Genomic DNA, 23,327 nt, shown 5'->3' on the forward strand with positions numbered 1-23,327 from the left:
GAGCTACACATACCTACCTACACTCACCTCCTCCTAACAGAGCCACACATACCTACCTACACCCACCTCCTCCTAACAGAGCCACACATACCTACCTACACCCACCTCCTCCTAACAGAGCCACACCTACCTACCTACACCCACCTCATCCTAACAGAGCCACACATACCTACCTACACCCACATCATCCTAACAGCCACACATACCTACCTACACCCACATCATCCTAACAGAGCCACACATACCTACCTACACCCACCTCCTCCTAACTGAGCCACACATACCTACCTACACCCACCTCCTCCTAACTGAGCCACACATACCTACCTACACCCACCTCCTCCTAACAGAGCCACACATACCTACCTACACCCACCTCCTCCTAACAGAGCCACACCTACCTACCTACACCCACCTCCTCCTAACAGAGCCACACATACCTACCTACACCCACATCATCCTAACAGAGCCACACATACCTACCTACACCCACCTCCTCCTAACTGAGCCACACATACCTACCTACACTCACCTCCTCCTAACAGAGCCACACATACCTACCTACACCCACCTCCTCCTAACTGAGCCACACATACCTACCTACACCCACCTCCTCCTAACAGAGCCACACATACCTACCTACACTCACCTCATCCTAACAGAGCCACACATACCTACCTACACCCACATCATCCTAACAGAGCTACACATACCTACCTACACTCACCTCATCCTAACAGAGCCACACATACCTACCTACACCCACCTCCTCCTAACAGAGCCACACCTACCTACCTACACCCACCTCCTCCTAACAGAGCCACACATACCTACCTACACCCACCTCCTCCTAACAGCCACACATACCTACCTACACTCACCTCCTCCTAACAGAGCCACACATACCTACCTACACCCACCTCCTCCTAACTGAGCCACACATACCTACCTACACCCACCTCCTCCTAACAGAGCCACACATACCTACCTACACCCACCTCCTCCTAACAGAGCCACATCTACCTACCTACACCCACCTCCTCCTAACAGAGCCACACCTACCTACCTACACCCACCTCCTCCTAACAGCCACACATACCTACCTACACTCACCTCCTCCTAACAGAGCCACACATACCTACCTACACTCACCTCATCCTAACAGAGCCACACATACCTACCTACACCCACATCATCCTAACAGAGCTACACATACCTACCTACACTCACCTCATCCTAACAGAGCCACACATACCTACCTACACCCACCTCCTCCTAACAGAGCTACACATACCTGCCTACACCCACCTCCTCCTAACAGAGCCACACATACCTACCTACACCCACCTCCTCCTAACTGAGCCACACATACCTACCTACACTCACCTCCTCCTAACTGAGCCACACATACCTACCTACACCCACCTCCTCCTAACTGAGCCACACATACCTACCTACACCCACCTCCTCCTAACAGAGCCACACATACCTACCTACACCCACATCATCCTAACAGAGCCACACATACCTACCTACACCCACCTCCTCCTAACAGAGCCACACATACCTACCTACACCCACCTCCTCCTAACAGAGCCACACATACCTACCTACACCCACCTCCTCCTAACAGAGCCACACATACCTACCTACACCCACATCATCCTAACAGAGCCACACATACCTACCTACACCCACCTCCTCCTAACTGAGCCACACATACCTACCTACACCCACCTCCTCCTAACAGAGCCACACATACCTACACCCACCTCCTCCTAACAGAGCCACACATACCTACCTACACCCACCTCCTCCTAACAGAGCCACACATACCTACCTACACCCACCTCCTCCTAACAGAGCCACACATACCTACCTACACCCACGGCACACAGTGCTCCGCATCTCTTCTACACATCTAATAGCACACAGACATCAGAGATGGGCGCTGATCAATATTTCCTCTTCTAGATCATTCACTTGTTTTAGAATGTAAAAGTTTAAAGGAGAATCATTCTAATGATCGGGAGATCTCATCCTCCGCTCATCTTACAATGATTAGGAAGTCTCCTGTGTTGAGAATGTTATAACTTTTTGAGAAGATAAATCTGTATGATTACCTAAAAGCTCCTATTGGCTGATATATATAATTTATATTCAATTGCCTGCCAATATTTTAATGGTTTAAAATATTTGCAGTAACAGTGGAACCCCAACATGGGCGTCGTGCGATAATAAGTAAAGAGAAACTACTGCTCGTAATCCCCCCCCCCCCCCTATCCTCATATCCGTACACAATAGTGCTGAGTGAGGGATGGGCAGGAAAATGAATCTCCATACAGATGAATTGTTTTCCTCTCCAATCCCGGATGTATTCTTCCCTGTAATGTGTCCGTGTGTGATCTCCTGTGATGACACAGTTCTAGTATGGGGGGAGGGGAGATAGAGGAAAAATCCCTCCTGATCCCCATAGTGACATCTCCATGTGGACTGTGTAAGGTTTACCCCCCTCCCCCCACAAATTAAATGGGCTGATTGGTCATCAGCTCTCTAAGCACGATTCCTAATGACTCGAGATCGATTCCATTGTTTGAAATAAGAAATTATTACGTTTCTAGAAAATGCAACTATGTGTCTCCTGAGAGAATGGGAACCAAAGAGACAAAGATTGTTTAATCTGTTCCTAGGAAAGTGTGTTTTACCGTTAAATATTGTAACATTGTATCTATTAGGGAAGATATAGAGGAAGTGTGAATTGTGTTACAGATGAGTTCCATTGTATTTATTACAATAAATCGGCAAGAGAAAGGATGTCCCTTCTAGATGAGAAATGGGAATGTTTTCTGTGTAATTATATTAGAGGTGAGCTTTACTTCCACACTGAGCTTCGGAGCGCAGAGAAGGGAGAGAAAAGAAAGATGTGGTGAAGGTGATCCCGGGGAATGTATAGGAATGTAGTAGCCGGTATTTTCCAGCATGTAGTCGGTGTGATGAGGTAGTATATATATATAGAGCTCTGTATATAGGAGGATGTGGTGGCTCTGAAAAGAGCCTTTGTGTTGGGATGATGGGAGTAGTAGTAGGAGTGGTGGTGCCCTCCCCTTCTATGCCCTCTCTCCGCGGATGCGGCGTGCCAGCTGTATGTCTTTGGGCATGATGGTGACTCTCTTGGCGTGGATGGCGCAGAGGTTGGTGTCCTCGAAGAGTCCGACGAGATAAGCCTCTGAAGCCTCTTGCAGAGCCATGACGGCGGAGCTCTGGAAGCGCAGGTCGGTCTTGAAGTCCTGGGCGATCTCTCGGACGAGGCGCTGGAAGGGCAGCTTGCGGATGAGCAGCTCGGTGGATTTCTGGTAGCGGCGGATCTCTCGGAGAGCCACGGTGCCGGGCCTGTAGCGGTGAGGCTTCTTGACTCCGCCGGTGGCCGGGGCGCTCTTGCGGGCGGCTTTGGTGGCCAGCTGCTTGCGGGGAGCTTTCCCTCCGGTGGACTTCCGGGCGGTCTGCTTGGTTCTCGCCATCTTTACTCAACTCTCTGCTGGAACAGTGAATGTGAGGCATTGCCGCTCTGCGGAGCCATTTATACACAGCACTGCCTTCCGATTGGACAAGTAACTCACACGCCTTTCAATGATTGGTTTTCTTAAAAAAAGCGGCATTTTTAAAATGCCCGCCAAAATCTGTACGTTATCTTTGTAAGTAGAGTCACCATCTTTGTGTGGGATGGGGGAGGGGAGTTACTTTACATCATACAAGCGATCTCTATTCTCAAAAAGAGAAAACATTCATCAGACATATCTTTATAGATTTAGGAATCATAGACTGTGAGAATGGACTGGCGGTAGATCTCTACCTTTCTATATGATGGGAAATAAAGGATTCCATGTTTCATTATCAGATCTGTGTAGGATCATGGAACTGACCTCTATCAGACATGTAGCAGTTATAGATTTCCTCATATTAAAACTAGAATAAGAAAAAAGTGAAATGACTGGTAGAAATCATGGCACTGCCAGATATGTACAATGAATCAATAACACAAATATTTCATGTCTGAAGAAGCAGATCTGTCCCCTCTTAGAAACATTGTAAACATGTTGCTGGTTTCTAGTTACAAAGTAAATGAAATTCTCTTCGGAGTATTGAATGGCTGAGGATCCTTTCTATCAGTTTTCCTTCCTGCCAAATGAGAAAATATTCATCAGAAATATGATATAAAATAAAAAAAGATCGGAGATTCCTAATCGGTGTAAGAATTAGAAGATCTGAGATTGGACAGTTTTTCTCCATAATACAGTAAATGAGATGACAGAAAATCCTCCTCCGATCTCACTGATCTGATTATTCCGTTCTTAGTGAATAACAAGTAGAAAGTTGACTTGCACAGCTTATTCCATCCAGCACAATTCTGTACTAACATGGAGGGACAGATCTCTGAGCAGACAATGAATCGTCCCCCCAGCATTGCCCTCCCTGCTCCGGGCAGATCTGGGATCAGTCGGTGTCATTGTTTCCAGATGGATCAGCGCTCAGGAAGTTTTCTATCAGATCCATTTGAATGAAATTGAACTAAACTGCTCCAATGTATTCTCTATGGAGGAGAAACACTGACACCTGCTGGTAAAAAGAGGAATGACTTCCGTGCGGGGATCTGTGAAGAGATACAATGTAATTTCATGGCTTCCTTTCCGAATCCATAGGAACAGAATAAAACGGATTAGTGTGTGCAGTTTGATAACAGAATTACAATTCATAGCTGAAGATCTGAGGAAATGGCATCCAGACTGCAAAATTTATCGGATTATTTTGCATGTTTTTTTTGTGTCAGATAAAACCTTTAGAAGTCGGCAGATGAGGGATCGCTCGGTGCGATCATTATTTCTAGATGTCCCATGTGGATCAGTATTAAATCCTAACACCTATTGCTGAATTCCCCTTTCAATCAAATCCCTGTGTAATAATTATAATAGGTGTGCCGCTACTGCACCTTTCACACATAGATAGATAGATTTTCGGTCTATCTATATCTATCTATCTATCTATCTATCTATCTATCTATCTATCTATCTATCTATCTATCTATCTATCTATCTATCTATCTATCTATCTATCTATCTATCTATCTATCTATCTATCTATCTATCTATCTATCTATCTATCTATCTATCTATCTATCTATCTATCTATCTATCTATCTATCTATCTATCTATCTATCTATCTATCTATCTATCTATCTATCTATCTATCTATCTATCTATCTATCTATCTATCTATCTATCTATCTATCTATCTATCTATCTATCTATCTATCTATCTATCTATCTATCTATCTATCTATCTATCTATCTATCTATCTATCTATCTATCTATCTATCTATCTATCTATCTATCTATCTATCTATCTATCTATCTATCTATCTATCTATCTATCTATCTATCTATCTATCTATCTATCTATCTATCTATCTATCTATCTATCTATCTATCTATCTATCTATCTATCTATCTATCTATCTATCTATCTATCTATCTATCTATCTATCTATCTATCTATCTATCTATCTATCTATCTATCTATCTATCTATCTATCTATCTATCTATCTATCTATCTATCTATCTATCTATCTATCTATCTATCTATCTATCTATCTATCTATCATCTTATGTGGATCTAAGATCGATCTGTAATGAATGATCAATTTGTCTATACAGTGGTACACTTCTAATTAAACAAGTAGGCTAAAAGATCTGATTGCTGAGAATGGGGCATGTTTGATCCAGGGTGTATTGCTGCAGAATAACACATTAACTGATACAGTGCAATGATGTGGTGAGATTGGTTGGTGTATGAGCACTGAGGGATGGAATTGGTTTGTACCCCTCTGGTTATGTGCAGCAGCTGTGCAGGGTCCTATCCCATTCTAATAGAAGATGATGAGAGATCCGGGATTCTGGAGACATAATACATTGTGTGACATCTCATCTGTTCCAGGACTCTGGGGGAACATGACTTGTGAGAGATCAGCAAAGGGTTCTAGATGTCACAATCTATCCGTGCAGTGTATGACCTGAAGGAACCCAGAGCCGAGCGTTCATTGTGGGGACTTTATATAGTAATCTGGATAGGAAGGTCACCAGTGGAAGGTGTTAGAACATCTGTTATAAACAGGAGGATGGATTGAGGGGAGAACTTTATATGCAGGAAGCGTTAATGGTCTATGAAGTCTTCTCTGGTCAAAATATGTAATAAAAAGTCGGCTAAACGATTGTGATAATTATTGGGAAGGAAATGGATTTCTAGAAAATATTGGAAAACTGATAATTCTTCATAAGACTATTGTCTAAATGTTGGGGTGGCTAGAAGAATTTTAGTTTCCATATTGATGGAAAAAAAAGGGGGAGGGCAGTTGTATGGACATTTGAGTGCGCTCACATCTCTGGTATTCTTCTTTCTTTTTTCCGGTTGGGGTCATTTATCTAGGAGATCTGCACTCTACTAAAAGCTGGGAGGTATTATGTCTCGTTTTGGGTGGGGTGGGGGTGTTACAAATGCTGCATTTTATGGTATTTTTGCGATTTCTATGTACTTCATAATATATTATTTTATATATTCTTTTTTTATATTAGGATACTATTATATTTTATTCACTGAATGTGAATATTCCGATGTCTGAGTATGTAGTGAGGACATTTATTTGGAGGATCCTGGGTGACGTCAGAGACATGACCTCACCAGTAATGATGATCAGGTAACATCCAATGGTCACCCAAAAGGAGTGAAATGTTGTTCTTTCTATTGAACAAAGAGCATCATCGAGCGGGAAATTCAAATCACGGAACTGCTGAGGATTGGATGATTGAGAGCACAGAGAGGCGGACTTATTGTGACGTCTGGACGCGCCCTCCTCCAACCCCTCCCCCTTATTCTCCATCAGGTCCGCATATGCTGCATATAAAGCGAGGCTGGGTGCTTTTACTTCACATTCGTCTGATACACGAAGAGCTTGGAGATGTCTGGTCGCGGTAAAGGAGGAAAGGGTCTGGGGAAAGGAGGCGCTAAGCGCCACAGGAAGGTGCTCCGGGACAACATCCAGGGCATCACCAAACCCGCCATCCGACGTTTGGCCCGCAGAGGGGGTGTCAAGCGCATCTCCGGTCTCATCTATGAGGAGACCCGCGGAGTGCTTAAAGTCTTCCTAGAGAATGTCATCCGCGATGCCGTCACCTACACCGAGCACGCCAAGAGGAAGACCGTCACCGCCATGGATGTCGTCTATGCGCTCAAACGCCAGGGCCGCACTCTCTACGGATTCGGAGGCTAAACCCCAACATCCACCGACCCACTTCACCTTAACAAAGGTCCTTCTCAGGGCCACCCACCTTCTCCTACAAAGAGCTGTAACCATTTATTTCTCTTAGATCAACTTTTATCACGTCGGAATGAAAGCTTTTTAGCTAAACACATATTAATCCGATTGTACAACTTTATTTTACTTGGAATACAACAGATCGAAGCGATCTAGTGTTTATATTCTCTCCGCTTACAATATCGTTAGATCACTTTATTATTTTTCAGCTAGCTTGTTGAGACACCGATAAACCCCTTTCTTAGGCATTATTTCCAGTCACCTCACATTTCTTTATAGAAAAATTCGGGGTGTGATAAGGGGACAATAAATATCGCTCAGTGACATTTCTAGATGATCATTACTCTATTTTCTCATCATAAAGAAAGGTAGAAGTCATGTGACTGTCGTGTTCTGTGTATAGCGGTGGATTCCGAGCACTTGCAATAAAGGACATTTTTTGGTCAGTAATAATCCGGTCACCCCTCTCTAATCTGATTGAAATTAAAGTGTTGATGTTTTTCCAATCAAAGTTGATCTCAGTATTCAGGGTCGGATTTGGCGGTATAAAAGAAATGGATTTTTGTGTAACGATTTACACAATTCAGGCGGGTGAAATTTGAAATATTGGCCAATCAGAGTTGTGGGAGATCCCACAGCCAGCCACTAATGTCTTTCCTATGAGTACAAAGAAAGTGTGCGCTCCCTCTCCTTTCTCAGAGTAGAGGTCACGTGTTCAGTGACTTTCTAATCATCTCTACAGCAGGGCGGACTCTGAAGTATCAAACAACAAAACGGACGTTTATCAATGTATGGATTATCGTTGTGAAATAAAGGGACCGTTGATGAATGTTCCACAATAGAAGCTGCTGTATTATCGTGATGGTAGATGGGAAGTGTAAAGAGAATTGTGGCGGGAAACATGAAGATTGCAGCAATCAGAACTGTGAGATTCCATGAGAGATGACATGACAATGTATATTTGTGTTGCGGTGAGAGTGAAGGAGGGGGGGGGGGATTGTTATTTCTAGAATGATTTAAAGTAAAGGATGGAGGAGAATGAAGAGGAGTCCCTGTAATGAGAGGACATTGCTCTATAAAAAGGGACACTGAAAGCGTTCCAATATAAACATCTATCATCATTTCTTATTACTGCCACGTGTCATCCTAAGACATTGTTCCCCCCCATGGGGAATCACACCTTCTAGTCATAGTAAGTATTTTATTTCCTACCTGGAAAATAAATGCAATCTTTCATTGTTACAATTAGATCTCCGAATAACAATGTAGATGTATGCAGCTCTATGTATGGATGGGTGGGTGGCTCTGAAAAGAGCCGTTGTGTTGGGTGACGTGGATGAACCGGTGGTGATTACTTGGTCTTGGCGGCCTTGTGGCTCTCGGTCTTCTTGGGCAGCAGCACGGCCTGGATGTTGGGTAGGACTCCTCCCTGGGCGATGGTGACGCCCCCGAGCAGCTTGTTGAGCTCCTCGTCGTTGCGGACTGCCAGCTGGAGGTGTCGGGGGATGATGCGGGTCTTCTTGTTGTCGCGGGCGGCGTTACCGGCCAGCTCGAGGATCTCAGCGGTGAGATACTCGAGGACGGCGGCCAGATAAACGGGAGCTCCGGCCCCAACCCGCTCGGCATAGTTACCCTTCCTGAGCAGACGGTGAACACGACCGACTGGGAACTGCAGACCAGCCCGGGATGATCGGGTCTTGGCCTTAGCCCGAACCTTTCCTCCTTGTTTGCCGCGGCCAGACATGTCTCTGTGATATTGGAGTTCTCAAAGAGATATGAATGGCTGCAGCCGCTCCCTTTCCTGTTATACTTTGAATGATATGACGTCTCGCTCTATGATTGGCCACGTTTGAAGCCAGCCAATGCTCTCTAGGTTTGCATCTAGACCAATCGGTAAACGAGGAAGGAAAGCATGACGTCACTCCCCATCACATGACCATGTCTTTCAATAGAAGAGTGAGGAGGAAGGCAGCTCATTTGCATAGGACAGCCTATATAAGCAGCACATGAGGGCAGCGCCAGTACACTTTATCTTCTCAGAGCGGAGAAAACATTCTTATCCCTTATCATGCCTGAACCAGCCAAGTCCGCCCCGGCGCCCAAGAAGGGCTCCAAGAAAGCCGTGACCAAGAGCCAGAAGAAGGACGGCAAGAAGCGGAGGAAGAGTAGGAAGGAGAGTTATGCCATCTACGTCTACAAGGTGCTCAAGCAGGTCCACCCCGACACCGGCATCTCCTCCAAGGCCATGAGCATCATGAACTCCTTCGTCAATGACATCTTCGAGCGCATCGCCGGCGAAGCTTCCCGCCTGGCTCATTACAACAAGCGCTCCACCATCACCTCCCGGGAGATACAGACCGCTGTCCGCCTCCTCCTGCCCGGAGAGCTGGCCAAGCACGCCGTCTCCGAGGGCACCAAGGCCGTCACCAAGTACACCAGCGCCAAGTAATACCCCTCCCCCATCCATCACCCCAACAACACACAAAGGCTCTTCTAAGAGCCACCCACATACTACACAACCGAGCTGTCATACAATTTTTATGTATCGTACAATTTATTACTTTTACAAGTTTTAGCTCTTCGGATAATTTAAAATGGCATCATTAATAATCTTGAGATGAGAAGTAGGTCGGTCAGACTGGAAGGGGAATGAATAAAACCTTCTAATCTCATCCTTCTTTATTGCGGAGATCGTCTCCCCTTTCTGGCTGTATACATTTCCTATTCCTCGCCTTGTACTGCACACACCCAACTGCTCTAATCACCTCTGCTGCATTGTTACAATGAGAGATTCTCCGCAATCTCCCGCCTTACATTGTTCCTTTATCTGGGAAGATCATGAAGCTTTTATTCCGCAACACAATGGGGGATAGAAGCAAGAAAAGTGAAACATTATATCTGCTCAGTCATCTCAGATCGGCTAATCCGACACTGACAATTATTCATAGAAAATATCACTCTTTCCCGGACAGTCCCTTCAATTCCAGGAAATATATATGTAGAAATATTATTTTCCTGTTTTAAGGTTTGATTTTGCACATCAGAATACAGAAGTTGCTCTGTTATTGGATGTTTGTTATAGAGAACTATGAGAAGTCTACGGAACAAATATTTTCTAGGCTGAAAACGGAGATAAATCTCCTAATAAAATTCTTTGGATTCCTCATAAAGACATCGCTGCCTAAATAAGACTGATAATGAAACCGCTCACAGTTCTGATTGGCTCAGATCTGAAATAGCTATTTTCAAATTTCCCGCCTGAATTGTGAAAACGTTACAGAGAAATAATCAACCCCATTATAACACCAAATCCCACACTGAGATCATCAGAGGAGATATTTATCCAATAAATATCTTTAACACTTTATTTTCAGGCAGATTCGATTAATATGGAATAAACAGAAATAGAAATGAAAGATTATTGAATAATGTAAAACATTTCCATATGTTCAAAATGCAGAATCCCTACCCCCCCCCCCCCCCACACACACACACACACACACACACACACACACTGCTACATACAGAACATGATAGTGAGATTACTTCTCTCATAGATCTCTACCTTTCTATGTGATTGGAAATAAAGTATTACATGTTTCATTATCAGATCTGTATATGATCGGGGAACTGGCCGATAATTAATGTTTCATTTTTCAGACATGACATGTAGCCGTTACGGATTTCCCCCCTACATCCTAAAATAAAGGAAAAGTGAAAGGGCTGGTAAAAATCTGTAGTAATCACAACACTGCCAGATAAATATATACAAATAATCAATAAACACAGTTTTTGTAACTAGATATCAGAAAAATGTTAACAATGTGTCTAAGTAAGTGAAATTCTCTGCAGAGTATTGAATGGCTGTGACCCCGCCCCTTCCATCAGTCTTCCATCAGGTCAGCTTTTTCTTATAAGCAAGAATGCAGGCCTTTTTTTTTTTTTTTTTTTTTTTTTTTTACAGTAATATTGTATAAATATGAAATTGTTATGATGTGTGACAGATGAATGTTTTCTGTGTAATCTCCAAGGAAGAAAGAGGAAACCGCAGTAAAGGAAGAATAGCGCCAAATATGAACAGGGAATGGATGAAGAGAGGATTTCTGTACAATTCACTGTTTCCTTCATTTCTATTACTTGTGCAAGTAAAGTCTTCTATTTATTGTTGTAGTCCCACCCCCTCCCCCATATAATGTGAAAAATTATGAGATACATGGACTTTTGATGTGATTAGGATCATGGAAAGCTTTTTTCTTGGCGCTGTATATTTTCCAGGTTTAGCCGGAATTGATTAACACTAGAAGAGCGGTGCTTGGAATGGAGGGGGGCAGATTACATTTTAATAGAGGGGAGGTCTTCCAGAGTGACTTCTTTACCTCTATATGACATTATACCTGAGTAGCCGCCAGTATAGATTTGCAGCAATATGTGACAATAAACATACTCAGAGTATTTGTATAAAAACATGTTTATCATGGTGAGCAGATAATGATGCATTGTATATTAAACATGACATTGTGTAATCAGCTGAGACATTTGTATGTATAACAATCTCTCCCATCACATCACACAAGGATCTCATGTCACCGGCTGATGTTTTTCTTCCAGGCTCCTTCTACTCAGCTATAAATGAGCAGAGTTCTGTATTAGAGGGAAATGTTTCCTGTTGGTCACTCTTTACTCATCTAATGTGAAGATCATTCTAGAGGGAGATGTGAGAAGATTGTTTTCTGTGTAGAATTTGTGTAGAAAAGAAGATAGAAGGAAGAATGGGACACACACTCAGGAGGATGGAGGTGTTTGCAGCCTCTGTGTTCAGCCTCCTCAGCAGCTCCTGGCAGCTGTAAGTGACCCCCGATAAGTGACAGTCCAGTGAGCAGATCGGGTCCCCGATGAAGATCGGACAGCGTTCTATTTCACATAAAAGTCGGTTTTCTATCTACTGGGGAAACACAACAAGAGAGAGAAGATTCTCCAACTACTCCATGATACTGAGTGGGCGTGTCTGATGTGTAACCAATAGCAGAGCAGGAGGATTGTTGTGTACCGACCAATAGCAGTGCAGGACGTTTAACTATATAATCCCAGAAGAGGTGAGTGGGGAAGTTTATCTGTCCAATAGACTTTCTAGAATCATGTCTGAGACTGAGAGCGCCCCAGCCGCCGCTCCTCCAGCGGAGCCCGCCGCCAAGAAGAAGGCGACTAAGAAGGCGGCAGCCGGAGGAGGGAAGAAAGGCAGCAAGAAGCCGTCCGGTCCCAGCGTGTCCGATCTCATCGTCACAGCCGTGGCCGCTTCCAAGGAGCGCAGCGGGGTCTCCCTGGCCGCCCTCAAGAAGCTCCTGGCCGCCTCAGGATACGATGTGGAGAAGAACAACAACCGCCTCAAGGTCGCCATCAGGGCGCTGGTGACTAAGGGGAGCCTCGTCCAGGTGAAAGGACATGGAGCCTCCGGATCCTTCAAGATCAACAAGAAGCAGCAAGAGGGCGACAAGGCCAAGAAAGCCCCCAAAAAGAAGCCATCAGCTGCGGCCAAAAAGCCAGCCAAGTCCCCTAAGAAACCGGCGGCCAAGTCCCCCAAGAAGGCAGTAAAATCCCCCAAGAAGTCGGCCAAGAGCCCCAAGAAACCGGCAAAGGCTGCAGCTGCCAAGAAGGTGACAAAGAGCCCCAAGAAGCCCAAAGCTGCACCCAAGCCCAAAAAAGCCGCCAAGAGTCCGGCTAAGAAGGCGGCCAAACCCAAGGCAGCAGCCAAGCCCAAGAAGGCCGCTCCGAAGAAGAAATAAATCCAAGCAGCCGGAGGCCTCCTTCATCTACACCCCCCAAAGGCTCTTCTCAGAGCCACCCACCTCCTCCTAACAGAGCTACACATACCTACCTACACTCACCTCCTCCTAACTGAGCCACACATACCTACCTACACCCACCTCCTCCTAACAGAGCCACACATACCTACCTACACCCACCTCCTCCTAACAGAGCCACACCTACCTACCTACACCCACCTCCTCCTAACAGAGCCACACATACCTACCTACACCCACATCATCCTAACAGAGCCACACATACCTACCTACACCCACCTCCTCCTAACTGAGCCACACATACCTACCTACACTCACCTCCTCCTAACAGAGCCACACATACCTACCTACACCCACCTCCTCCTAACTGAGCCACACATACCTACCTACACCCACCTCCTCCTAACAGAGCCACACATACCTACCTACACTCACCTCATCCTAACAGAGCCACACATACCTACCTACACCCACATCATCCTAACAGAGCTACACATACCTACCTACACTCACCTCATCCTAACAGAGCCACACATACCTACCTACACCCACCTCCTCCTAACAGAGCCACACCTACCTACCTACACCCACCTCCTCCTAACAGAGCCACACATACCTACCTACACCCACCTCCTCCTAACAGCCACACATACCTACCTACACTCACCTCCTCCTAACAGAGCCACACATACCTACCTACACCCACCTCCTCCTAACTGAGCCACACATACCTACCTACACCCACCTCCTCCTAACAGAGCCACACATACCTACCTACACCCACCTCCTCCTAACAGAGCCACACCTACCTACCTACACCCACCTCCTCCTAACAGAGCCACACCTACCTACCTACACCCACCTCCTCCTAACAGCCACACATACCTACCTACACTCACCTCCTCCTAACAGAGCCACACATACCTACCTACACCCACCTCCTCCTAACTGAGCCACACATACCTACCTACACCCACCTCCTCCTAACAGAGCCACACATACCTACCTACACTCACCTCATCCTAACAGAGCCACACATACCTACCTACACCCACATCATCCTAACAGAGCTACACATACCTACCTACACTCACCTCATCCTAACAGAGCCACACATACCTACCTACACCCACCTCCTCCTAACAGAGCTACACATACCTGCCTACACCCACCTCCTCCTAACAGAGCCACACATACCTACCTACACCCACCTCCTCCTAACTGAGCCACACATACCTACCTACACTCACCTCCTCCTAACTGAGCCACACATACCTACCTACACCCACCTCCTCCTAACTGAGCCACACATACCTACCTACACCCACCTCCTCCTAACAGAGCCACACATACCTACCTACACCCACATCATCCTAACAGAGCCACACATACCTACCTACACCCACCTCCTCCTAACAGAGCCACACATACCTACCTACACCCACCTCCTCCTAACAGAGCCACACATACCTACCTACACCCACCTCCTCCTAACAGAGCCACACCTACCTACCTACACCCACCTCCTCCTAACAGAGCCACACATACCTACACCCACCTCCTCCTAACAGAGCCACACATACCTACCTACACCCACCTCCTCCTAACAGAGCCACACATACCTACCTACACCCACGGCACACAGTGCTCCGCATCTCTTCTACACATCTAATAGCACACAGACATCAGAGATGGGCGCTGATCAATATTTCCTCTTCTAGATCATTCACTTGTTTTAGAATGTAAAAGTTTAAAGGAGAATCATTCTAATGATCGGGAGATCTCATCCTCCGCTCATCTTACAATGATTAGGAAGTCTCCTGTGTTGAGAATGTTATAACTTTTTGAGAAGATAAATCTGTATGATTACCTAAAAGCTCCTATTGGCTGATATATATAATTTATATTCAATTGCCTGCCAATATTTTAATGGTTTAAAATATTTGCAGTAACAGTGGAACCCCAACATGGGCGTCGTGCGATAATAAGTAAAGAGAAACTACTGCTCGTAATCCCCCCCCCTATCCTCATATCCGTACACAATAGTGCTGAGTGAGGGATGGGCAGGAAAATGAATCTCCATACAGATGAATTGTTTTCCTCTCCAATCCCGGATGTATTCTTCCCTGTAATGTGTCCGTGTGTGATCTCCTGTGATGACACAGTTCTAGTATGGGGGGAGGGGAGATAGAGGAAAAATCCCTCCTGATCCCCATAGTGACATCTCCATGTGGACTGTGTAAGGTTTACCCCCCTCCCCCCACAAATTAAATGGGCTGATTGGTCATCAGCTCTCTAAGCACGATTCCTAATGACTCGAGATCGATTCCATTGTTTGAAATAAGAAATTATTACGTTTCTAGAAAATGCAACTATGTGTCTCCTGAGAGAATGGGAACCAAAGAGACAAAGATTGTTTAATCTGTTCCTAGGAAAGTGTGTTTTACCGTTAAATATTGTAACATTGTATCTATTAGGGAAGATATAGAGGAAGTGTGAATTGTGTTACAGATGAGTTCCATTGTATTTATTACAATAAATCGGCAAGAGAAAGGATGTCCCTTCTAGATGAGAAATGGGAATGTTTTCTGTGTAATTATATTAGAGGTGAGCTTTACTTCCACACTGAGCTTCGGAGCGCAGAGAAGGGAGAGAAAAGAAAGATGTGGTGAAGGTGATCCCGGGGAATGTATAGGAATGTAGTAGCCGGTATTTTCCAGCATGTAGTCGGTGTGATGAGGTAGTATATATATATAGAGCTCTGTATATAGGAGGATGTGGTGGCTCTGAAAAGAGCCTTTGTGTTGGGATGATGGGAGTAGTAGTAGGAGTGGTGGTGCCCTCCCCTTCTATGCCCTCTCTCCGCGGATGCGGCGTGCCAGCTGTATGTCTTTGGGCATGATGGTGACTCTCTTGGCGTGGATGGCGCAGAGGTTGGTGTCCTCGAAGAGTCCGACGAGATAAGCCTCTGAAGCCTCTTGCAGAGCCATGACGGCGGAGCTCTGGAAGCGCAGGTCGGTCTTGAAGTCCTGGGCGATCTCTCGGACGAGGCGCTGGAAGGGCAGCTTGCGGATGAGCAGCTCGGTGGATTTCTGGTAGCGGCGGATCTCTCGGAGAGCCACGGTGCCGGGCCTGTAGCGGTGAGGCTTCTTGACTCCGCCGGTGGCCGGGGCGCTCTTGCGGGCGGCTTTGGTGGCCAGCTGCTTGCGGGGAGCTTTCCCTCCGGTGGACTTCCGGGCGGTCTGCTTGGTTCTCGCCATCTTTACTCAACTCTCTGCTGGAACAGTGAATGTGAGGCATTGCCGCTCTGCGGAGCCATTTATACACAGCACTGCCTTCCGATTGGACAAGTAACTCACACGCCTTTCAATGATTGGTTTTCTTAAAAAAAGCGGCATTTTTAAAATGCCCGCCAAAATCTGTACGTTATCTTTGTAAGTAGAGTCACCATCTTTGTGTGGGATGGGGGAGGGGAGTTACTTTACATCATACAAGCGATCTCTATTCTCAAAAAGAGAAAACATTCATCAGACATATCTTTATAGATTTAGGAATCATAGACTGTGAGAATGGACTGGCGGTAGATCTCTACCTTTCTATATGATGGGAAATAAAGGATTCCATGTTTCATTATCAGATCTGTGTAGGATCATGGAACTGACCTCTATCAGACATGTAGCAGTTATAGATTTCCTCATATTAAAACTAGAATAAGAAAAAAGTGAAATGACTGGTAGAAATCATGGCACTGCCAGATATGTACAATGAATCAATAACACAAATATTTCATGTCTGAAGAAGCAGATCTGTCCCCTCTTAGAAACATTGTAAACATGTTGCTGGTTTCTAGTTACAAAGTAAATGAAATTCTCTTCGGAGTATTGAATGGCTGAGGATCCTTTCTATCAGTTTTCCTTCCTGCCAAATGAGAAAATATTCATCAGAAATATGATATAAAATAAAAAAAAGATCGGAGATTCCTAATCGGTGTAAGAATTAGAAGATCTGAGATTGGACAGTTTTTCTCCATAATACAGTAAATGAGATGACAGAAAATCCTCCTCCGATCTCACTGATCTGATTATTCCGTTCTTAGTGAATAACAAGTAGAAAGTTGACTTGCACAGCTTATTCCATCCAGCACAATTCTGTACTAACATGGAGGGACAGATCTCTGAGCAGACAATGAATCGTCCCCCCAGCATTGCCCTCCCTGCTCCGGGCAGATCTGGGATCAGTCGGTGTCATTGTTTCCAGATGGATCAGCGCTCAGGAAGTTTTCTATCAGATCCATTTGAATGAAATTGAACTAAACTGCTCCAATGTATTCTCTATGGAGGAGAAACACTGACACCTGCTGGTAAAAAGAGGAATGACTTCCGTGCGGGGATCTGTGAAGAGATACAATGTAATTTCATGGCTTCCTTTCCGAATCCATAGGAACAGAATAAAACGGATTAGTGTGTGCAGTTTGATAACAGAATTACAATTCATAGCTGAAGATCTGAGGAAATGGCATCCAGACTGCAAAATTTATCGGATTATTTTGCATGTTTTTTTTGTGTCAGATAAAACCTTTAGAAGTCGGCAGATGAGGGATCGCTCGGTGCGATCATTATTTCTAGATGTCCCATGTGGATCAGTATTAAATCCTAACACCTATTGCTGAATTCCCCTTTCAATCAAATCCCTGTGTAATAATTATAATAGGTGTGCCGCTACTGCACCTTTCACACATAGATAGATAGATTTTCGGTCTATCTATCTATCTATCTATCTATCTATCTATCTATCTATCTATCTATCTATCTATCTATCTATCTATCTATCTATCTATCTATCTATCTATCTATCTATCTATCTATCTATCTGTCTATCATCTTATGTGGATCTAAGATCGATCTGTAATGAATGATCAATTTGTCTATACAGTGGTACACTTCTAATTAAACAAGTAGGCTAAAAGATCTGATTGCTGAGAATGGGGCATGTTTGATCCAGGGTGTATTGCTGCAGAATAACACATTAACTGATACAGTGCAATGATGTGGTGAGATTGGTTGGTGTATGAGCACTGAGGGATGGAATTGGTTTGTACCCCTCTGGTTATGTGCAGCAGCTGTGCAGGGTCCTATCCCATTCTAATAGAAGATGATGAGAGATCCGGGATTCTGGAGACATAATACATTGTGTGACATCTCATCTGTTCCAGGACTCTGGGGGAACATGACTTGTGAGAGATCAGCAAAGGGTTCTAGATGTCACAATCTATCCGTGCAGTGTATGACCTGAAGGAACCCAGAGCCGAGCGTTCATTGCGGGGACTTTATATAGTAATCTGGATAGGAAGGTCACCAGTGGAAGGTGTTAGAACATCTGTTATAAACAGGAGGATGGATTGAGGGGAGAACTTTATATGCAGGAAGCGTTAATGGTCTATGAAGTCTTCTCTGGTCAAAATATGTAATAAAAAGTCGGCTAAACGATTGTGATAATTATTGGGAAGGAAATGGATTTCTAGAAAATATTGGAAAACTGATAATTCTTCATAAGACTATTGTCTAAATGTTGGGGTGGCTAGAAGAATTTTAGTTTCCATATTGATGGAAAAAAAAGGGGGAGGGCAGTTGTATGGACATTTGAGTGCGCTCACATCTCTGGTATTCTTCTTTCTTTTTTCCGGTTGGGGTCATTTATCTAGGAGATCTGCACTCTACTAAAAGCTGGGAGGTATTATGTCTCGTTTTGGGTGGGGTGGGGGTGTTACAAATGCTGCATTTTATGGTATTTTTGCGATTTCTATGTACTTCATAATATATTATTTTATATATTCTTTTTTTATATTAGGATACTATTATATTTTATTCACTGAATGTGAATATTCCGATGTCTGAGTATGTAGTGAGGACATTTATTTGGAGGATCCTGGGTGACGTCAGAGACATGACCTCACCAGTAATGATGATCAGGTAACATCCAATGGTCACCCAAAAGGAGTGAAATGTTGTTCTTTCTATTGAACAAAGAGCATCATCGAGCGGGAAATTCAAATCACGGAACTGCTGAGGATTGGATGATTGAGAGCACAGAGAGGCGGACTTATTGTGACGTCTGGACGCGCCCTCCTCCAACCCCTCCCCCTTATTCTCCATCAGGTCCGCATATGCTGCATATAAAGCGAGGCTGGGTGCTTTTACTTCACATTCGTCTGATACACGAAGAGCTTGGAGATGTCTGGTCGCGGTAAAGGAGGAAAGGGTCTGGGGAAAGGAGGCGCTAAGCGCCACAGGAAGGTGCTCCGGGACAACATCCAGGGCATCACCAAACCCGCCATCCGACGTTTGGCCCGCAGAGGGGGTGTCAAGCGCATCTCCGGTCTCATCTATGAGGAGACCCGCGGAGTGCTTAAAGTCTTCCTAGAGAATGTCATCCGCGATGCCGTCACCTACACCGAGCACGCCAAGAGGAAGACCGTCACCGCCATGGATGTCGTCTATGCGCTCAAACGCCAGGGCCGCACTCTCTACGGATTCGGAGGCTAAACCCCAACATCCACCGACCCACTTCACCTTAACAAAGGTCCTTCTCAGGGCCACCCACCTTCTCCTACAAAGAGCTGTAACCATTTATTTCTCTTAGATCAACTTTTATCACGTCGGAATGAAAGCTTTTTAGCTAAACACATATTAATCCGATTGTACAACTTTATTTTACTTGGAATACAACAGATCGAAGCGATCTAGTGTTTATATTCTCTCCGCTTACAATATCGTTAGATCACTTTATTATTTTTCAGCTAGCTTGTTGAGACACCGATAAACCCCTTTCTTAGGCATTATTTCCAGTCACCTCACATTTCTTTATAGAAAAATTCGGGGTGTGATAAGGGGACAATAAATATCGCTCAGTGACATTTCTAGATGATCATTACTCTATTTTCTCATCATAAAGAAAGGTAGAAGTCATGTGACTGTCGTGTTCTGTGTATAGCGGTGGATTCCGAGCACTTGCAATAAAGGACATTTTTTGGTCAGTAATAATCCGGTCACCCCTCTCTAATCTGATTGAAATTAAAGTGTTGATGTTTTTCCAATCAAAGTTGATCTCAGTATTCAGGGTCGGATTTGGCGGTATAAAAGAAATGGATTTTTGTGTAACGATTTACACAATTCAGGCGGGTGAAATTTGAAATATTGGCCAATCAGAGTTGTGGGAGATCCCACAGCCAGCCACTAATGTCTTTCCTATGAGTACAAAGAAAGTGTGCGCTCCCTCTCCTTTCTCAGAGTAGAGGTCACGTGTTCAGTGACTTTCTAATCATCTCTACAGCAGGGCGGACTCTGAAGTATCAAACAACAAAACGGACGTTTATCAATGTATGGATTATCGTTGTGAAATAAAGGGACCGTTGATGAATGTTCCACAATAGAAGCTGCTGTATTATCGTGATGGTAGATGGGAAGTGTAAAGAGAATTGTGGCGGGAAACATGAAGATTGCAGCAATCAGAACTGTGAGATTCCATGAGAGATGACATGACAATGTATATTTGTGTTGCGGTGAGAGTGAAGGAGGGGGGGGGGGATTGTTATTTCTAGAATGATTTAAAGTAAAGGATGGAGGAGAATGAAGAGGAGTCCCTGTAATGAGAGGACATTGCTCTATAAAAAGGGACACTGAAAGCGTTCCAATATAAACATCTATCATCATTTCTTATTACTGCCACGTGTCATCCTAAGACATTGTTCCCCCCCATGGGGAATCACACCTTCTAGTCATAGTAAGTATTTTATTTCCTACCTGGAAAATAAATGCAATCTTTCATTGTTACAATTAGATCTCCGAATAACAATGTAGATGTATGCAGCTCTATGTATGGATGGGTGGGTGGCTCTGAAAAGAGCCGTTGTGTTGGGTGACGTGGATGAACCGGTGGTGATTACTTGGTCTTGGCGGCCTTGTGGCTCTCGGTCTTCTTGGGCAGCAGCACGGCCTGGATGTTGGGTAGGACTCCTCCCTGGGCGATGGTGACGCCCCCGAGCAGCTTGTTGAGCTCCTCGTCGTTGCGGACTGCCAGCTGGAGGTGTCGGGGGATGATGCGGGTCTTCTTGTTGTCGCGGGCGGCGTTACCGGCCAGCTCGAGGATCTCAGCGGTGAGATACTCGAGGACGGCGGCCAGATAAACGGGAGCTCCGGCCCCAACCCGCTCGGCATAGTTACCCTTCCTGAGCAGACGGTGAACACGACCGACTGGGAACTGCAGACCAGCCCGGGATGATCGGGTCTTGGCCTTAGCCCGAACCTTTCCTCCTTGTTTGCCGCGGCCAGACATGTCTCTGTGATATTGGAGTTCTCAAAGAGATATGAATGGCTGCAGCCGCTCCCTTTCCTGTTATACTTTGAATGATATGACGTCTCGCTCTATGATTGGCCACGTTTGAAGCCAGCCAATGCTCTCTAGGTTTGCATCTAGACCAATCGGTAAACGAGGAAGGAAAGCATGACGTCACTCCCCATCACATGACCATGTCTTTCAATAGAAGAGTGAGGAGGAAGGCAGCTCATTTGCATAGGACAGCCTATATAAGCAGCACATGAGGGCAGCGCCAGTACACTTTATCTTCTCAGAGCGGAGAAAACATTCTTATCCCTTATCATGCCTGAACCAGCCAAGTCCGCCCCGGCGCCCAAGAAGGGCTCCAAGAAAGCCGTGACCAAGAGCCAGAAGAAGGACGGCAAGAAGCGGAGGAAGAGTAGGAAGGAGAGTTATGCCATCTACGTCTACAAGGTGCTCAAGCAGGTCCACCCCGACACCGGCATCTCCTCCAAGGCCATGAGCATCATGAACTCCTTCGTCAATGACATCTTCGAGCGCATCGCCGGCGAAGCTTCCCGCCTGGCTCATTACAACAAGCGCTCCACCATCACCTCCCGGGAGATACAGACCGCTGTCCGCCTCCTCCTGCCCGGAGAGCTGGCCAAGCACGCCGTCTCCGAGGGCACCAAGGCCGTCACCAAGTACACCAGCGCCAAGTAATACCCCTCCCCCATCCATCACCCCAACAACACACAAAGGCTCTTCTAAGAGCCACCCACATACTACACAACCGAGCTGTCATACAATTTTTATGTATCGTACAATTTATTACTTTTACAAGTTTTAGCTCTTCGGATAATTTAAAATGGCATCATTAATAATCTTGAGATGAGAAGTAGGTCGGTCAGACTGGAAGGGGAATGAATAAAACCTTCTAATCTCATCCTTCTTTATTGCGGAGATCGTCTCCCCTTTCTGGCTGTATACATTTCCTATTCCTCGCCTTGTACTGCACACACCCAACTGCTCTAATCACCTCTGCTGCATTGTTACAATGAGAGATTCTCCGCAATCTCCCGCCTTACATTGTTCCTTTATCTGGGAAGATCATGAAGCTTTTATTCCGCAACACAATGGGGGATAGAAGCAAGAAAAGTGAAACATTATATCTGCTCAGTCATCTCAGATCGGCTAATCCGACACTGACAATTATTCATAGAAAATATCACTCTTTCCCGGACAGTCCCTTCAATTCCAGGAAATATATATGTAGAAATATTATTTTCCTGTTTTAAGGTTTGATTTTGCACATCAGAATACAGAAGTTGCTCTGTTATTGGATGTTTGTTATAGAGAACTATGAGAAGTCTACGGAACAAATATTTTCTAGGCTGAAAACGGAGATAAATCTCCTAATAAAATTCTTTGGATTCCTCATAAAGACATCGCTGCCTAAATAAGACTGATAATGAAACCGCTCACAGTTCTGATTGGCTCAGATCTGAAATAGCTATTTTCAAATTTCCCGCCTGAATTGTGAAAACGTTACAGAGAAATAATCAACCCCATTATAACACCAAATCCCACACTGAGATCATCAGAGGAGATATTTATCCAATAAATATCTTTAACACTTTATTTTCAGGCAGATTCGATTAATATGGAATAAACAGAAATAGAAATGAAAGATTATTGAATAATGTAAAACATTTCCATATGTTCAAAATGCAGAATCCCTACCCCCCCCCCCCCCCACACACACACACACACACACACACACACACACACACACTGCTACATACAGAACATGATAGTGAGATTACTTCTCTCATAGATCTCTACCTTTC

At 44.8% G+C, this 23,327-nt stretch overlaps 9 protein-coding genes across 9 annotated transcripts; 5 read left to right on the top strand and 4 right to left on the bottom strand.

Moving 5' to 3' along the window:
• Positions 1–3,107: 3,107 nt before the first annotated feature.
• Positions 3,108–3,523, bottom strand: LOC309564752 (histone H3.2; the record flags this gene model as incomplete). Its single annotated transcript, XM_082269434.1, has 1 exon — positions 3,108–3,523. Exon 1 carries the CDS (start codon positions 3,516–3,518, stop codon positions 3,108–3,110), a length of 411 nt encoding a protein of 136 aa, XP_082125560.1. The 5' UTR covers positions 3,519–3,523.
• Positions 3,524–7,009: 3,486 nt separating this feature from the next.
• Positions 7,010–7,321, top strand: LOC309564830 (histone H4; the record flags this gene model as incomplete). The annotated part of the gene is made up of 1 exon (XM_082269513.1): positions 7,010–7,321. One exon carries the CDS (start codon positions 7,010–7,012, stop codon positions 7,319–7,321), a length of 312 nt encoding a protein of 103 aa, XP_082125639.1.
• Positions 7,322–8,717: 1,396 nt separating this feature from the next.
• On the bottom strand, positions 8,718–9,110 carry LOC309564772 (histone H2A type 1-like; the record flags this gene model as incomplete). Its single annotated transcript, XM_082269454.1, has 1 exon — positions 8,718–9,110. The coding sequence occupies one exon, from the start codon at positions 9,108–9,110 to the stop codon at positions 8,718–8,720; it is 393 nt and encodes a 130-aa protein (XP_082125580.1).
• Positions 9,111–9,434: 324 nt separating this feature from the next.
• LOC309564816 (histone H2B 1.1) lies at positions 9,435–9,815 on the top strand (the record flags this gene model as incomplete). The annotated part of the gene is made up of 1 exon (XM_082269499.1): positions 9,435–9,815. One exon carries the CDS (start codon positions 9,435–9,437, stop codon positions 9,813–9,815), a length of 381 nt encoding a protein of 126 aa, XP_082125625.1.
• A 2,686-nt stretch (positions 9,816–12,501) lies between these two features.
• On the top strand, positions 12,502–13,146 carry LOC309564740 (histone H1B-like; the record flags this gene model as incomplete). Its single annotated transcript, XM_082269423.1, has 1 exon — positions 12,502–13,146. The coding sequence occupies one exon, from the start codon at positions 12,502–12,504 to the stop codon at positions 13,144–13,146; it is 645 nt and encodes a 214-aa protein (XP_082125549.1).
• Positions 13,147–16,013: 2,867 nt separating this feature from the next.
• On the bottom strand, positions 16,014–16,429 carry LOC309564763 (histone H3.2; the record flags this gene model as incomplete). The annotated part of the gene is made up of 1 exon (XM_082269445.1): positions 16,014–16,429. The coding sequence occupies exon 1, from the start codon at positions 16,422–16,424 to the stop codon at positions 16,014–16,016; it is 411 nt and encodes a 136-aa protein (XP_082125571.1). The 5' UTR covers positions 16,425–16,429.
• A 2,965-nt stretch (positions 16,430–19,394) lies between these two features.
• LOC309564819 (histone H4) lies at positions 19,395–19,706 on the top strand (the record flags this gene model as incomplete). Its single annotated transcript, XM_082269502.1, has 1 exon — positions 19,395–19,706. One exon carries the CDS (start codon positions 19,395–19,397, stop codon positions 19,704–19,706), a length of 312 nt encoding a protein of 103 aa, XP_082125628.1.
• A 1,396-nt stretch (positions 19,707–21,102) lies between these two features.
• LOC309564769 (histone H2A type 1-like) lies at positions 21,103–21,495 on the bottom strand (the record flags this gene model as incomplete). The annotated part of the gene is made up of 1 exon (XM_082269451.1): positions 21,103–21,495. One exon carries the CDS (start codon positions 21,493–21,495, stop codon positions 21,103–21,105), a length of 393 nt encoding a protein of 130 aa, XP_082125577.1.
• Positions 21,496–21,819: 324 nt separating this feature from the next.
• On the top strand, positions 21,820–22,200 carry LOC309564800 (histone H2B 1.1; the record flags this gene model as incomplete). The annotated part of the gene is made up of 1 exon (XM_082269482.1): positions 21,820–22,200. One exon carries the CDS (start codon positions 21,820–21,822, stop codon positions 22,198–22,200), a length of 381 nt encoding a protein of 126 aa, XP_082125608.1.
• Between the last annotated feature and the right edge of the window lie 1,127 nt (positions 22,201–23,327).

The sequence above is a fragment of the Pelophylax lessonae genome (assembly GCF_965119305.1).
Source record: "Pelophylax lessonae genome assembly, chromosome: 9".
NCBI lineage: Eukaryota > Metazoa > Chordata > Amphibia > Anura > Ranidae > Pelophylax > Pelophylax lessonae.